Source organism: Xiphias gladius, chromosome 15 (assembly GCF_016859285.1).
Source record: "Xiphias gladius isolate SHS-SW01 ecotype Sanya breed wild chromosome 15, ASM1685928v1, whole genome shotgun sequence".
Classification (NCBI taxonomy): domain Eukaryota; kingdom Metazoa; phylum Chordata; class Actinopteri; order Istiophoriformes; family Xiphiidae; genus Xiphias; species Xiphias gladius.
The window spans coordinates 2,394,527-2,411,782 of record NC_053414.1 but is presented as its reverse complement, the minus strand read 5'-3'; the positions used below and the strand labels follow the sequence as shown (position 1 = coordinate 2,411,782).

The 17,256-nt window shown below is 44.0% G+C and overlaps 1 protein-coding gene across 5 annotated transcripts in view; it reads left to right on the top strand.

Annotated features, from left to right (window-relative positions):
* LOC120800651 (CSC1-like protein 2) overlaps positions 1–17,256 on the top strand; it is a 40,703-nt gene that overhangs the window by 15,362 nt on the left and 8,085 nt on the right. For 3 of the 5 annotated variants that reach the window (XM_040146904.1, XM_040146903.1, XM_040146902.1), the window contains exons 4-19: positions 2,350–2,388; positions 5,451–5,541; positions 7,426–7,463; positions 8,164–8,306; positions 10,753–10,804; positions 11,482–11,590; positions 11,885–11,955; positions 12,497–12,577; positions 13,058–13,181; positions 14,027–14,160; positions 14,430–14,567; positions 14,666–14,819; positions 14,959–15,065; positions 15,696–15,782; positions 15,870–15,935; positions 16,691–16,853. In XM_040146904.1, coding sequence (XP_040002838.1) covers positions 2,350–2,388; positions 5,451–5,541; positions 7,426–7,463; positions 8,164–8,306; positions 10,753–10,804; positions 11,482–11,590; positions 11,885–11,955; positions 12,497–12,577; positions 13,058–13,181; positions 14,027–14,160; positions 14,430–14,567; positions 14,666–14,819; positions 14,959–15,065; positions 15,696–15,782; positions 15,870–15,935; positions 16,691–16,853 — 1,597 coding nt within the window. Of the gene's footprint in view, positions 1–2,349; positions 2,389–5,450; positions 5,542–7,425; positions 7,464–8,163; positions 8,307–10,752; positions 10,805–11,481; positions 11,591–11,884; positions 11,956–12,496; positions 12,578–13,057; positions 13,182–14,026; positions 14,161–14,429; positions 14,568–14,665; positions 14,820–14,958; positions 15,066–15,695; positions 15,783–15,869; positions 15,936–16,690; positions 16,854–17,256 lie in introns of those variants that run through there. The other 2 variants (XM_040146905.1, XM_040146906.1) reach the window with 2 other exon arrangements.

Below are 17,256 nucleotides of genomic sequence, written 5' to 3'. Positions count from 1 at the left end.
CAAGAACCACTTTAAATGCTAACATCCAGTAAGACTAACTGGGAATCCACATTAAAAGCGAGACGTGAGCAACACGTTCAGCTCACAAGCTCTGACCTCCATTCAGCGTCTGTCAGCGACTTCCGAGTTCAATCTGTAAACTAGTCTTTTTCTCTCTGTTTCAGAATAAAACCGAGTTTTTCTCCCCAGAAACAGAGAGTTTCAGTAAAACTGTGTCCAGAATGTGGAGCTGTTAAAGTGCAGCTCGGTGTTTCAGCCGTAGCGGCTCAGCGAGGGTCGGAGCTGTGAGACAGTGAGGTGAAGAAGACGACCTGAGGTCTCCTCTCGCTTTCTCTGTGATCCATCAGTTTAGACGTGGATCTGTCTGAGCACAGCAGAGCTGCTGTCAGGACTCTGATGATAAAATCCAGATGTTATCAGCTGACCGTCTCACTCCTCACCAGATGTTGATGTGATGCAGTTTTGTTGTTTTACTGAAAAGAGTGTGAAGAAGAGGAGATTTACCTGAGTTTTAAAGTTTAGACGGCTTCATGTGGATGTGGTCTCACAGACACAGCGGCCAGACCCACTATCTGTCTGCTGGCTATCAGCAACTGGCTTTTCCCCGGCTGGCTCCATGAACGAGCTCACCCACACGAGCCGTTGGCGGAGGAGATTCTCGGAGGTCCAATGAGGGCCATGATGGTTGGGGCCACTTCACGGCCAAGAGCCATCCACTAGTCGAGCGCTTCCTGTTAGGGGTCCACAGGGTGAGGTCCGTTGCTGGTCGTCTCGTTCCCCAGTGGGACCTGCAGACGGTTTTAGATGGTGTCGCAGGCCCCCCTTTTGAATCGTTGTAACAGGCAGGCCTGGAGTATGTCAATTAAGACTGCAGTCCTGCTGGCGCTCGCCTCTGCTAAGAGGGCTGGGGATCTCTTGGACCTCTCCTGCATGTCTGTCAGCAAAGACGGCGACCCGCAACCTGACCCTTCCTTTCAGCCCAAGGTCATCAGTTTCTCCTTCAGGTCAAGAATCATCTGGCTGAAGGCGTTTTTCCCTCCACCTCATGGTAGCGATGAGGAGAGGGGCCTGTGCAGGCTTACCTGGACCTCACAGTGGGCCTGAGGACGTCCGGTCAGTTGTTTGTTTGCAATGGCACGCAGGTCCAGGGGCCTCCGCTGTCTGCTCAGCGAATTGCTCATTGGATTTGCGATGCAAACGACAGGAGCGACGAGGCCATGGCTCGTACCCCCCCAATGGGCCCCAGGGTGCATTCCACTGGGGGGGTCGTGGCTTCGACTTCCCTGTTTAGGGATGTGTCGGTGAATGATATCTGCTTGGCTGCATCCTGGTTTTCCACTTCCACCTTTGTACAGTCGTACCTCAGAGACACAACTGCTGGTTCAGTGTCTCATTCGGTGCCCGGGACACCGTCTGAGGGAGAATGTCGCGTAGAGGCAGTGTTGTCACGTAGTGTGGCAGGTACCTGTCCTCGGGACCCTTAGGCAGGTGGTGCCAGAACTGTTGGACTAGGCTCGTTTGTTGCGGTTTCTCTCGCCCAGTCACTTGCTGGCCTTCAGGGGTCAAACCTGGGGTCAGGCTGGGAGTAAATCAGTCCCTAATGGCCTTCGCCTTTGGTGTTAACCAATAGCCGAGCCTGTTAGAGGGCAGAGCACTACGAAATGGTGTTCCAGTTCTATAGCATGTTACAGACGACGTGCATAGCCCTCTAAGTGCATGTCCAGCTGACCCCCTTTTTGGTATATGTAGCTGAGTGCCAAAGGGAGACGAGCAGCATGTGTGCTGTGGTTTTACGGGGGACTGCACTGTGCCATCACCATCTCCTGATTGGACAGTGAGTGCAGAGATCTGTCTCGGGGTGCCAGGGCGGAGCCTCGAAGCGATTAACCAATAGTGGAGCCCGTTAGAGGGCTACGCACGTACTCATAGAACTGGAGTTACGTCCACTAATTACTAGATACCTCTGATTAGTTTGAAAATTTTGAACAGCAATTCAAAAATTAATGCAAAAATAGACTGGGTGGGGGGCTGCGGGGGCGTCGAGTCAGTGTGGACTGATCGATTTGATGAAGCTGGGGAATCTTCTAACACATCTGAAGCAGTTTTAGATGAAACGTGAGATCCTCTATGAGAACAGTCGCAGACTGAGGGTTCAGACTTTTATGGCCAAAGGAGAAACGCAGGCTTTTTATTGGCAGACGGATGGAAATAGAAAACACTGACGGTTGTTGGATTCTTCTTCTTCTGTATGAACTGTTAGAGTTTGCCTTCCTCTTGTGTTGTTCTCCTCTCCGTGACGTTTCTCTCTCACAGCAGCTTTTTATTTTCTTTCTGTTTCTCATCCTGAAGACTGAAGAAGCGTTTCAGCGACCTGGAGGAGCGGGAATAGTATGTTGCTGCTTCCTCCATGTTTGGTTTGTCTGCTAACATCTTCCTCCTCCTCCTCCTCCTCCTCTTCTGGTTTCATTAACAGGGTTCTGCTCTCTGATTGGTGCACTAACACGACTTCTTCTTATATTCAGTTTGTGTTTGTGTGTGTATGTATAGGGGGTTATTTGTGCCACCTACCACGTGGATGTTGGTGTGTTACTGTCTCTGTGAGAGATGAAGTGTTAATGTTACCCTGAATTAACAGCGGAGGGTGGCTGTGCTGCCCCCTACAGGCAGGGATGAAACAGATTCGCTTACCTGTCTACCAGCTGACCTAATTTATCTAACACACATGCACATAAAGTTAAAACACATGTTTGTTGTGTTGTTGTGTTGTTCATTTTAAATATTTAATTTCATCTCCCAAAGGACTCTGTCATCCGGTCCTGTTAAATTCTGGCTCTATTACATAACGAAAACTGCCACGTTTAGAGCTGAAATACTGGATGTTTTGCTGCTTTCCTTTGTCTCCTGACAGTGACTGAATGTCTTTGTGTTTTGGACTGCTGGTTGGACAAAACGAGACATTTGAAGGCGTCACGCTGGACTGACGCTCACTATAATGTCTGCTAAATAAACCAGACATTATAGTGAGTGGCAGTCCATTATCTGACATTTTATAGATAATGATCAGGTGATCATTTTCAACACTGTTGCTGAATTTACTGCGGCTGCAGTAAATAACAATTATGTTCATTATCTATTAACTTGAGTTATTTTCTCACTTAGCCGATTGATCGTGAGTCTGTGAAATGTTAAACAATAGAGAAAAAATGCCACAGTGATGATGATGGATCATTTTGCTTATTTTGTCTGACTTGAAGATATTACATTTCCCGTTATGTGACAAAGAAAAGCAGAAAATTGTTACATGTGTGGAACTACAACCAGAGAGTTTTGGGCCTTTTGGTTCGAGTGAGGGATTATTAAAAAAAGCTGCTGATCATTTTTCTGACAGAAGATCGTCCGTGAGATTTTGGAGAAGACAATGAAAATGTTATGTACAGCAACACACAGGTCGCATCTCGACGTGTGTCAACTTGTAGGGATACATTACCTGTTTTTCAGTGGCAACAGCAATTTGATCACCGTCAACTGACACATCCGGGCTACTGTACCACAACTACTACTTCTGTCTGTGTGAGTTCAGTGTGTGTGCTGAGGCAGGAGTAATGATAATAATGATAATAATAAACTTCTCAGAAAAACAATAAATTGTTGGAACAACACAAAGTTAAACAACAGGCCAGGAAGTAGCGCTTTTGTGTGGCACCAATCACCCCCATACAAGATGAAAACTGACCTGACTCTGTTTGTTTGTTTGTTTGTTTGTTTGTTTGTTTGTTTTGTTTGTTTGTTTGTTTGTTTGTTTGTTTGTTTGTTTGTTTGTTTGTTTGTTTGTTCGTTCGTTCGTTCGTTCGTTCGTTCGTTCGTTCGTTCGTTCGTTCGTTCGTTCGTTCGTTCGTTCGTTCTGTGTGTGTTTGCGCCTCATATTGAAATGAAAAAAACATCTTTGGATCAGTCTCTGCTGGCTAATGTGATGCTAATAGATGAGATGCCGACAGAATATGATGTTAACAGAAGAGATGTTAACAGATGTGATGCTAACAGAATACAATGCTAACAGAATACAATGCTAACAGAATACAATGCTAACAGAATATGATGCCAACAGAAGAGATGTTAACAGATGTGATGATAACAGAATACAATGCTGATATATGTGATGCTAACAGAATATGATGCTAACAGATGTGATGGTAACAGAATATGATGCTAACAGAATATGATGCTAACAGATGTGATGGTAACAGAATATGATGCTAACAGAATATGATGCTAACAGAATGTGATGCTAACAGAATGTGATGATAACAGAAGAGATGTTAACAGATGTGATGATAACAGAAGAGATGTTAACAGATGTGATGCTAACAGAATACAATGCTGATATATGTGATGCTAACAGAATATGATGCTAACAGATGTGATGCTAACAGAATGTGATGCTAACAGAATGTGATGCTAACAGAAGAGATGTTAACAGATGTGATGATAACAGATGTGATGATAACAGAAGAGATGTTAACAGATGTGATGCTAACAGAATACAATGCTAATAGATGTGATGCTAACAGAATATGATGCTAACAGATGTGATGCTAACACTGCTCCACACCTCTCTCCATTTTAACGTTAATTCAGTCGAAGACGAGACAGAGATAACTATGAACCGGTGAAAAGGTAACAGGCTGTTTGTGTTTGTAGCTCATTGTGTCGTAATCCTGTGAGGTGCTAGTTAGCTCGTTAGCTAACCCAACAGATTAGTCCTTTCTCACTACAAAAGATACACAAGTTCGGACTTGTGTATCTGGGGAGGCGCAGGTGGATCAGTTAGCAACTGGGACGGTCGGGATCACCATCTCATCTCAGCTCGGCTCTGACTGAACTGACCTGCTTCATAGAACTGAAAGTCGCTGACAGTGACATATAGACAATAACATCCAAGCCAGAGCCCAGCACACACATTATACTGAGGCTTTAAGAAACATCGACAGCAGATAAAGTCAGACACACACATTTAGCCCTGAGAAATATTAAAACTCAATAAAGGGACGTAGAAGCAGTTGCAGGATGGACATGATGTCAGCTTTGACGTGTCCTGGTGAACCCGATGGAGTGAGAACACCTGGACCGAACCGGCCTGGGTGTGGCGGGAAGTTCGGTTGTGACTGGTGACGATTTATAGGAACATTGTTAACAGAGAACGGTGCCCACATCTGGAAACACATCTGTCCTGTTTCTGCTGAGACGCAGCGGTTTTGTTGACAGGAAGCTGTTGGTGTTAGCTTTCATTCTACTTCCTGTTAGAGCCCTCTGTGTTTAGTGTCTCATGTTGGAGGAACCAGAGGAACTAACCTCAGGGGTCCAATCGGCCTTCAGATTCAGAGGTCAAAGGTCAGAGTGGCTACATTCTAACAGCTAACGGTCAGCTGACTCCTTCCTGTCTGTCTCCTCAGCGTTGCCTCGGCGATGCACTCTGAGACACCCGACCGCTACGAACGACTCACCTCCGTTTCCAGCTCCGTCGACTTCGACCAGAGAGACAACGTAAGGACACCTTCATCACTGCTCCTCCTCTTCCTCATTGCCTTCAGATGTTTTTAGACTGGGAAGGGCCTCCCCAGGGGGGTGAGGGACAGGTGAAGGAGTGGACAGGAGGGAGAGACGTGAAACAAAGATACTGTGTGAGGTGATAGGGACAGGTGTGTACAGGTAAAAGCAACAGGAAGTTAGTTCATGTAGTTTGTCAGCAGGTGGAGCTACAGCAGTGACAGAGATCATGGAGATGAAGATTCTTTAAAACATTCAGAGACGGACTGATCCAGTTTCTGTCAGAAACCGTCATCCTTCTCAGAGTCCTAACTAAGTCACACCTGAAGTTAGACATGAATCACGTGTTGATGTGATTCAGTTTGACGTCCACTTCCTGTGGACATAATTTACCTCCGATGTCCCTCCAGGATGAAGCTCCAGAAATCCACTTAGAGACCAGAGGAAAAACAGGCTGCAGAACTTCATTCAGAATCTTCCAGTTTTTAAGTTTCCTTCAGTAGCACAGTGACCCAGTTGTCTGAACGTCCACGGCTACTCTGAGAACAGGAGCTGGTCACAGCTGATTCAGCAGCTTTTAATGGGACAGTTTGACGGAACGGAAACAGATAGAGGCAAAAAAAAACCCAAAAACAACCCAAGGCATAATGGGAACTGTAGTTCCAAAACTTAGAGCTGAAACACCGATCGTCTGCCTTAAAATGCTTTGTCTAAAATAACGGGATGGGGGGCCACTGGGGGGGTATAGTCATGTTGACTGTGTCCGAGGCGGGTGACAGCGTGAGCATCCGAAAACCTCAGGACTGGTAGAATATGAATGAATGACTGACCAGTGTCTCGTCTCTGTGGAAGACAGTTTCCTCCAGGAAAATAAAACATGAGGAGAAGTTAGTCATGATAAACTCGTGGGACGTCAGAAAACGTTCTGTCTCGTCATTTTGACTTAGTAGGCCAAAGTTATTTTGACTTGCAAGGAACATCTTCATTTACCATGACTAACTTTATCTTTTCTTCTTTTTTTTTCGTTTTTTTTTTTGCGGGTGGAAATGGGCCTCCATACTTCTGAGTCATCATGGATGATGGTGCAGCGTCCTCTGGTGGTGCAAATGTAAACTGCAGTATAAGAGTTTGAATTTATGCAGAGAGGACATGCGCTTCTTTAATTCAATTATTAGTTTTGATATATTGATAAAGGCAAATAGTTTGTTCCTGATTCATCAGCTTTTAAAAGTCCCATTATCGTATTTTCATATTGTCTTCGCTGTCGAATCCTCGCGGTTTAACTCTTTATACCGGACAACGACACAACACTTCCTGCAGCTTGAGTCCCAGACTTCAGCAGATCAGGTGTACAGTTTGTTTGCCGACGTGTGTGTAAGGTTTGTAGTCGTGCAGTGTCGTTTGTCAGATCGGGACATCCTGCAGCGAAGGTCGGGCTCATTAGGTTTCTGTTTGCTTTTAATCTGTTGATGATAATCCAGTTTAACACCCATCGGCTCAGAGGTCGTCAACCTGAGACTGCCAGTCATCAACTGAAGCTCCGCCCACTCACCTGACGCACCCGCACGCCCACAGGAAGCAGAATCTTCATGTTATAAATAGAAAATCGTTTTCGTCAGTCTGAGATCTGGAACTCCAAAGAACAAGTCAAATCCAATGTTTTGTAGAAATGAAAAAATATGTATAAATAAATCAAATGAAATGAAACGTAAACAAGCCAAAGCTCCAGCAGCCAGTGAGACTAAAATATCTGGATAAAATTCTAGGATATCAGAAAAAACAAAAACTGGCTTAAAACGCAGCTCATACCTGTACAGTCACATGAAATGTTTGCGTGTTTCTGTTTTCGACTTTGTGAATTTTGTGTGTGTTTACCTGCAGGGCTTCTGCTCATGGCTGACGGCCATCTTCAGAATAAAGTGAGTATCGACTTTGTCGTCTCATCTTCGAACACACTCCGACGGTTCAGAGCAGGAAAGTGGATCCAGCTCATAAACACGAGTGGTTTTTTTTCCTTAAACATTATGTATCAACACAATTCACAGGAAAAAAATAGAAAAATCGAGATTTATTCATGTTGGTATCCGTCTGTGCTCTCATCCATTTCTTGTCCATTATGTTATATGTCCATTTATGTTAGTGTCTGTTAATCTGGTGCCTGAGATTCTTTTTGACACGAAACCAGTGTGTCATTATATCAGTATATATTATATCATTCATCAAGGTTTTTTTATTTTTACCTGTAATCTTAGTTCGGTACCTGTAAACTCTGCGCTGTGAGCCTACAAATTCAGGCCTTTGCTCGGTCTGAACATTGAAGTTTCTGTCTACAAGCTCTGTTTTGTAAATTCGTGCCTTCGGTGTCAGGCCTGTATGATGACTTTCACACACCTAAAAAACTTGCACACGTGTGTGTGTGTGTGTGTGTGTGTGTGTGTGTGTCCGCTCGCTGTCCACCTCATTTACATCAGTGATATACATGCTACAAACTTAATTGTACGGACTCACAAAATCAAGTTTACAGATACAAAAAACGGTTTCCAGACACACCTTTACGAATTAGATGGTACGCTACCGAAGTCCGATTTTGTTGACTGACCCGTCCTCCTCCTCCTGCAGGGATGAAGAGATCAGGGAGAAATGTGGGGAGGACGCTGTTCACTACCTTTCCTTCCAGCGTCACATCATCGGCCTGCTGGTTGTAGTCGGAGTTCTCTCTGTCGGCATCGTCCTTCCCGTCAACTTCTCTGGAGACCTGCTGGGTACGAACAACACCAACACAACCACACCTGTTAGAGGTCGCCACTCAGTGGCCATCCAGAGCAACGGTTCCCAAACTTTACTTTGTGACCCCTCAATACAAAGACATGTCTGCTGACCCTCTGTTAAAAGCAGCTTGTAGACTCACTTCTGAGATTCAGCACGTGGACTGAAGTGTTCTCGCTTTGTGTCTCATTGATTTTAGTCAGAATTATCAGTAAAGATGCTTTCCTAAACCAAGGAGCACCTGGACCTCCTTCTAAAGAAGGTAATAGCAGTCAGATCCGAGCTATGGTGGTCTGTAGGTCCGTGTTTGCTGTCTGATGGTAGATGGTGGTTTTAGCTCAACCTGTACTCTGTGTGATCAGGATTTCTAGCTCTGTAGTAACCGTGCTGCAGGTCGTCACTGTGTCTCAGTAGTGTAGTGAATCCGGGGTCTGAATCCATCATTTAGAATTCACGGTTTGGTAATTTGCTTAAATAATCCACCAAAATTCATTTTCCACCGTAATAAAAACCACATACACTGATCAGCCACAACGATAAAAAATCCGACAGGTGAAGTTTATAACACTGATTGTCTTTTTACCATGGCACCTGTACGGGGGGGGGGTATATTAGGCAGCAGGTGGACGGTCAGTACTCGAAGTTGATGTGTTGGACGCAGGTAAAATGGACAAGCGTAAGGATCTGAGTGACTTGACAAGAGCCAAACTGTGATGGCTAGACGACTGGGTCAGAGCACCTCCAAAACAGCAGGTTTTGAGGGGTGTTCCCGGTATGCAGCGGTCAGCACCCACCAAAAGTGGTCCAAGGAAGGACAACCGGTGAACTGGCAACAGGGTCACGGGGGCGTCCAAGGCTCATTGATGCTCGTGGGGAGCGAAGGCTGGCCTGCGTGGTCCAGTCCCACTGAACAGCTACTGTACCACACATTGCTGAAAACCTTAATGCTGGCTATGATAGAACACAGTGTATCGCAGCTTGCTGCGTATGGGGCCGCGTAGCCGCAGACCGGTCAGAGTGCCCATGCCGACCCCTGTCCACCGTCGAAAGCGCCTACAATGGACACCTGAGCATCGGAACTGGACCATGGAGCATGAAAGAAGGTGCCCTGGTCAGATGAATCATGTTTTCTTTTACATCATGTGGACGGAATGTGCGTCTTTTATCTGGGGAAGAGATGGTGCAGGATGCATTATGGGAAGAAGGCAGGCTGGTGGAGGTGGTGTGATGCTCTGGGCAACGTTCTGCTGGGAAACCATGGGTCCAGGCATCCACGTGGGTGTTACTTTGACACATGCCACCCACCTACAAATTACTGCAGACCTAATTACACCCCTTCATGCCAACGGTATTCCCTGATGGCAGTGGCCTCTTTCAGCGCCTGCCACACTGCAAACATTGTCCAGGAAAGGTTTGAGGGACTTGACAAGGAGTTCAAGGTGCTGACTTGGTCTCCATATTCCCCATTCCCAAGATCTCACTCTGATCAAACATCTGTGGCATGTGCTGGAAAAACAAGTCCCATCCATGGAGGCCCCACCTCGCCACTACAGGACTTTAAGAATTTGATGCGAACGTCTTGGAGCTCGATACCACAGGACTCCTTCAGAGGTTGGCACAAGGGGGACCTACATAATATTAGGCAGTTGGTTTTAACGTTGTGGCTGATGAATGCTACTGTTTACCTGCTGTCGGACAGCGGTTTATGGAGGTTCAAACTCCTCTCCGAAAGAGTTTGCTCCAAAAGAGGAGTGGGGGCTTTGGATAAAATTAAATGAAAGTAAATGCAGTAAAAGTCTAAAATACATTTAAGGAACAGAAGCTTCTCTATGTCAGCTCTGATTACTGTGGGTTTTTTCCATTGAATTGGTCCATATTTTGTTTGTGAACGGACTAAACAGATTGTAAAAGTCGTCACATTTGATCAGAAACGCCAAACATTTTAAGGGGGACAAGTCTTATGTCTATATGATCTCTGGTTCAATCCGTCACACTAAAAACTGTCTTGATGCAGTTGTTAAAACAGCTTTCGATTTGGAGTTACCCAAATTTCCATTTTTTTTCTCAGCACTTTGAGAACTTGTTTTGTCCAGGTTGGCAACTTCTAAGCCTTCAAGGATAACAAGTCTTCAAAGTGCTCAGAAAATGCTCATTTGAACCTCTACAATTCCAAAACAACTGGACAAACTCCATCTGCTGAGGAAGATCATGTGATATGACCAAAAGCTCCGGAACCGCTACTAAATTGACTTTATGGACTCCAAGGTCAAGAATGAATTTTAAATTTCAGGTGTACGAGCTACACTTGAGTGTTGCTGCTAAAACTGAGAATATTCGGACTAAATCAACAGTTTTAGTTCTAAGCGTCTCGGTTATAAGGTGTCGGGGCTCGTGTTTGGTTTCCTGATGAGGAACTCTGACTCCTTCTCTTATTTATTACAGAAAACAACGCCTACAGCTTTGGACGCACCACGATAGCCAACCTGAAGTCTGGGTGAGTGCATGAAGATTTCTGCTGGAGTCATTTATGAAGACAGGGGCTGCTGATTGGCCTAAATGTGACCATTTGATCATCACTGGCGATAACTCAGACACCAGTGGTCAGATATAGACTTTGTAATCCTCAGCAAATGATTTGTGTTACCTATTTGTTTCAGCAGATAAAGGCGATGATACATTACACGGGTAACTTTTAAAATCTGACTAATATTGTTTTCAGTAACTAATTATTTCCAGTAGCTTCTACTTTGTTCTTTTAATCGCTCGAAAGCGACCTTCAATGAAACCCAACACTTCCTGCAGATGTTTCACATTGAAGGCTCATATAGCATAAACTCTCCCTTTCCTAGTAGGCTTTTAATGTGAAACATCTGCAGGAAGTGTTGAGCTCACTGACCGTAGCTTAACAATGATTGAAAAAAGGTCAAAGTAGAAGACTGAAGTTAATCTGAATACTGTGTCCAGTACAGAGACAGGTCCAGGACGTGTTTAGCCTAGCTTAGCACAAAGACTGGAAGCAGAGGGAAACTGTTAGCCTGGCACCAAAAGAGAAAATATCCACCTTCAAACGACTTCAAGTCTATAGCTTGGAGTTGCACGTTTGCTCTGAACAAAAAAGATTTTAATTAATTGAATAAGATTTATATTTAAACCAATTTTTGTTGTGTCCAGGACGAATCTGTTGTGGCTCCACACTTCATTCGCCTTCATGTATCTGCTCCTGACCGTCTACAGCATGAGGAGACACACGTCCAAGATGCACTACAAGGAGGACGACCTGGTAGGAAACACGCACTGTTCACTGCTGCTGAGGGTGAAAACAGAAAGCCCAGGAAACATGAGTCAACTGTTCAGAATCTGCGTTTGGAGAAAATGCCAGTGTAGGAGAAAAGACAACAAAGCTCATGTTCAGTCATACGCTCCCATTGAATCGTGTCCACGGTGACACTTTTATACAAAGTCCAGATCTAATTCTCGCAGGTTGAAACGAGAATCTCCCTTTACTGAGTTCTGATTTTTTTTTTTTTTCTTTTTTCTCTGACTTGTGTTTTAATCCCAGTTTTGTGTCTTGCAGGTGAAACGCACTTTATTCATTAACGGCATCTCTAAATACGCTGAGGAGAGTCAGATCAAACAGCACTTTGAGTAAGTTCACCGATCTTCTTCCTGATCAGTCCTGATCTCTAAACAACGTTGTTTTTTGTCCAGATGTAGATAATGCTAATTCATCACTAATAATAAATGTCCTGATAACGATGTTCTGATGGCATAATGTTGAAAGGACGTCACTGTTTGCTGGTTTACTTATTGAATCGTAAGTCTGTAGTTGTACATGTGGAAGTAATGTGGCGTCCACGAGCCACAGACATCAGGTTCAGACACAGATGGCCTTATATTCAAAATAGTCAAGGCACTGTTCAGGTGTACAGCAGAGCAGTATTGAAAATGCTATTTAAATTTGTGCTTCAATGACAGTTATTAACAGGAAACACGAATGTCAAATTTAAAAATTTAAACTGGACAACTCATGAAATACAACATCGCAGTTTATTGGTCAGATCTGAAATGTTTCCACATCGTACTTCCTGAGTTCTTTGGATCTAAGTGAACTTGACTGAGGGAAGTTTCCAGTCGGCTGCAGATCCGCAGGATTTAACCTGTTCTCTCTCCTCTGTATTATTTTCAGACAAGCGTATGAGAACTGCACGGTGCTGGAGGCTCGGATCTGCTACAACGTGGCCAAACTGATGGCTCTGAATGGCGAGAGGTGAGACAGACAGGGTCAGGGCCCGGTGCATGCTGGGATAAACTGCTGCTGCAGTGTGCATCAAAAATCTGCTTCTTCTCAAGGTCCTAAGTGAGTCAGAGTGTGAGTCTGAATCATGTTGATATGATTCAGTGAGACGTCCACTTCCTGAGGATATCATTTACCTCTGATGTCCCTCCACAATAAAGCTCCAGAAATCCATTTAGAAACCAGAGGAGAAAGAGGCTGCAGAACTTCATTCAGAAGCTTCACGTTTTTAAGTTTCCTTCAGTGTCACAGTGACCCAGTGACAGTTGTCTGAACATCCACGGCTACACTGAGAACAAGAGCTGGTCACAGCTGGTTCAGCAGCTTTAATGGGACAGTTTGACAGAATGGAAACAGATACAGACTGAAGTTTTGTCACAGTGTCACACTTTGAAAATTGGACTAAAGCAACCACTCTATATGTTTGTGTTTTTTGATTTTTTTTTTTTACAGGAAGAAGACGGAGCGCAGTAAGAAGTTCTTCACCGACCTGATGGCGAAGGAACACGTTCCCACCATGATCAACCCCAAACCCTGTGGACACCTCTGCTGCTGCGCCATCACCGGCTGCGAGGAGGTAACTCTTCACACTCAGCTACAGCTACAGCTGTGTTAACATTACAGCGAGAAAACGAGGCGCTCGAGCAGCACATCTGCTTGGTTCAGCGCGCGGTTGATGTGGGAAATCTAGAGGAGCTAACCCATCAGCGAACAGCAACCTGGAAAAACTTTACTTTAGTTTCTAAACACATGCTAGTTTTATAATCTCCCCTGATCTGTTCCGATTACCAGGAGACGTGATTTCTGCAAAGAGCTGCAGTTCACACTGATTTGGCAGCAGTAGTCCAATATACAGAAGTGGTCAAATCTGAGGGCTGATACTAAGATCAACAAATATGATGATGCATTTTTAATCATTGTGGAATTTTTTATTTATTTATTTAGTTTAAAAAAGTGTTTCCCTGCAGTTTGTCCTCAGTGTGACACTGAGGTCATATTCACACTAATGCAAACCAACTTCCAAACGCCTTTCATGTGCCAATAGTTTTCAATCCAAAGTTCTGTGTTCTCGCTGAAAAGCCAAAGTCTTCAACTAAAAACCTTAAAATGCTGAACGTTTGGTGTTGTTGTATATTATTTGCCATATAGATGTGACTCGGTTGAAAAATTAAAATGAACATTCATATTCTCCTGAATATAACATTAATAAACCTTAGTGACTTTGACAATCCTCTGACTGTTCATCTAGCGCCACCAGCAGGTCAAAGTTTTCATCATAGTTCACGAGAACATACACAACCTTAAAAACAAAGTATAAAATTCATCAGCCTTAAGCTGAACTCAAGCACTAATGCTAACATGCTAAGTGTTGGCATGTTACTTTTGCGTGTTACTAAACGATCACACTTATTTGTCCTGCAGGAGGAGGCAGTCAGCTACTACACCAAGAGAGAGGCCAAGCTGAAGGAGGAGTACAGGAAGGAGAAGGAGAAGGTCCACACCAAACCACTGGGCATGGCCTTCGTCACCTTCCAGAACGAGGCCATGACCGCCATGTGAGCCCCGCCCCGCCCCCGCCCCTCTGTCTCTGACTCCTCCCACTGATAGCCGTAAACACAAAAGATAGCCCGACTTGACGTCAAGACAGAAATTGGTTCAGTTCATGTGTCAGTTTTATTTGTTGATGAAAACATTACTTTGATTTAGACTTTGTCTCGTTTTCGTTGGGAAAAAAATGTATTTTTAGTCGTAGCTTTTGTAGATTTAATTTACACTGCTCTGACACCGCCCCCTCTCTACTGCCCCGCCTCCTCTGCTTTCACAGTATTTTGAAGGACTTTAATGCCTGTCAGGTTCAGGGTTGTCGGTGTCGTCAGGAGCCACGTTCTTCTCAGTTCAGCGAGGTTCTTCATGTTCACAACTGGAACGTTTCATACGCGCCCGACCCGCAGAACGTCCGCTGGTACGTCCACGAGCTCCGCCTGCCTAAAACCCGGTCCAACACCAAACAAACAAAGCCTGTCAGATAAGCTGATGTCGTGTCCTGGTTTGTTCCTGCAGGGAGCACCTGTCGCTGGGCGGGATCTCCTGGTGGATCCGCTGCTTCATCATCAACTGCATCCTCTTCATCCTTCTCTTCTTCCTCACCACGCCCGCCATCATCATCTCCACCATGGACAAGTTCAATGTCACCAAGCCTGTCGAGTATCTCAACGTAAGAAACCACAACCACCCTTTCAGTGGCGCTGGGTACCACCTGGAGTCGAGTGCTGACATGAGACGATCCGTCCGACTCTGACTCTCTGCTCTCTGTGTTCTGTTTGTTTGTTCGTTTGTCTGGTTCTTTTGTACAGAATCCCATCGTCACTCAGTTCTTCCCCACTCTGCTTCTCTGGGCTTTCTCTGCTCTGCTGCCCACCATCGTCTATTACTCTGCCTTCTTTGAGGCTCACTGGACCAGGTGATTCTGCTGCTTCCTCCTCTTCATCATCTTCATCAGTACTAAAACAAGGCATCAGTACTGCAATAGCAATACTAGCACAGAGTTGTTACTAAGACTTTCTGGGCAAGTCAAAGTAAAGTCTCAGGATAGTCAAGAAAAGTCTAAACCGAGTCTATTGAAACAAGTCCAAGTCAGATTTACGTTGTTCAAAACAAGTCCAAGTGAAGTGACAAGAAAGCTGAAACGAGTCCAGGTCAAGTCTAGAGTCATTCAAGACAAGTCCAAATCCATTCTCAAGTCAGTCGAGACAAGTCAAAAATAAATGAATTGAGGTGAGTCCAAGTCAATTGTCCAGACCATCAAGGCAAGTCTCAAGTCAGTCTAAACAAGTCCAAATCAACTCTGAAGTCATTTGAGACTCCATTAAAGGAAGTCCAAGTCAAGTCTCAAATTAGTTAAGACAAGAAAAAATTAAGTGGGTTCAGGTAAGTTGGGTGTCATGAACACAGAGACAAATCCAAGTTAAGTCCCAGGTCAGAAGTCAAGACAAGTTCCAACCACGTCTGTCTAGATAAATCAAGTCAAATCCAAATAAAGCCAAGTGAACCTTGATTTCACCCTGATTTGACCTCTTGTGTGTGTTTGCAGGTCTGGAGAAAACAGGACCACGATGCACAAATGTTACACCTTCCTGATCTTCATGGTTCTGCTGCTGCCATCTCTCGGACTCAGCAGGTGATAAAAACTGTTGGACTGTAAGATTCCTGAGCGACCTTTGACCTCTGCCTTCCTCATTAAAATGTCTCTGCCTGTCTTTTCCAGTCTGGATGTGTTTTTCCGCTGGCTCTTTGATAGGAAGTTCCTGGCCGATGCCAAAGTCAGATTTGAGTGAGTATTGTCCTGCTGTTTCTGCTCACCATAGTTTATACTTTTAACAATTATTTTCATCATAGTGCATGTGGAAGTCCAGAAATGCCAATATTAACGTTAAATCGTTCAACCAAATTGAAATTTAATTTTCCAATTGTGTGGATATGATTTAGGACAGAATTGAAATTAAATATTAAAATCAATTTTTCATTTAAAATTTTTGATAAAATTTTGAAGTCTTATTTTGATTTTCATGTTAAGAACGCATAATTACTGCCAAAATTAAATTAAAAACTTCACTGAAAGATAATTGACTCCAAATAATCCAATTCAAATGATTTTACACGTGATTCCATTTTAAATTTTAGAAATTAAAGAAAGGAAAGCTAAATTTTACATTCAGTACCATTGTCGCTAGAGCAGTGAAATGTAGAACTAAATTAGAATTATTAGTCAATGAAGTTTCCTTTTTTTTTTCTTTTGTACCTGTATTTTTTTAAATAAAAGTCTACATTAATCTCTTTTAAATTTAATCCAATTTAAAATTTAAGAAATCAAAATAAATTCTCAAATAAAATTCAAATAAACATACATTTTAAATAAAGTACTTAATTTGTGGTGATTCAAGTATGTGTATCCTTTTCCTTTGTTACTCTTATTTTGAAACAGCTCAGTTTCAGTGCAGCTATTATTGTCCTTTTTATAAATGATCCGTAGGTGATCAGTAATTCGAAGGACATTCCGCTTTAACGGCGTTGCTGTGTTCCCTTCAGGTGCGTCTTCCTGCCGGATAACGGAGCATTCTTTGTCAACTATGTCATCGCCTCTGCGTTCATCGGGAACGCCATGGACCTGCTGAGGATCCCCGGTCTGCTGATGTACATGATCCGGCTGTGCCTGGCTCGCTCCGCTGCTGACCGCCGCAACGTCAAGAGGGTGAGAACGGACACTGACCGAGACTTGTGCCTGATGGACAACAAAACAGACAAGTCCATCACTGTCTGCAGCTGGACTCGAGTCTGTTCTTGTGTCCATGTGGACCAAAGTCGATTATTGGCTGCATGTAGAGTCGAGTGCATTGTTGACTCTACATAGACACCCGGTAGTCCATTATTGTCTCTGTGTGGACTATGGTACATCATTGTTTCCGTGTGGGCTCTAGTCTATTATGGCTTCGTGTGGCCTCACATGCATCAATATCTTATCTCCACCTGGGAGACTGTACTGTCTTTATTTGGACAACTGTAATTATAGTAAAGTTGTCTCTCTAGTTATGACTCAGCCAAGAGTTTAATCTTCTGGTATTAATGAACATGTCGGCCTCATTGGGGCGCTCCTC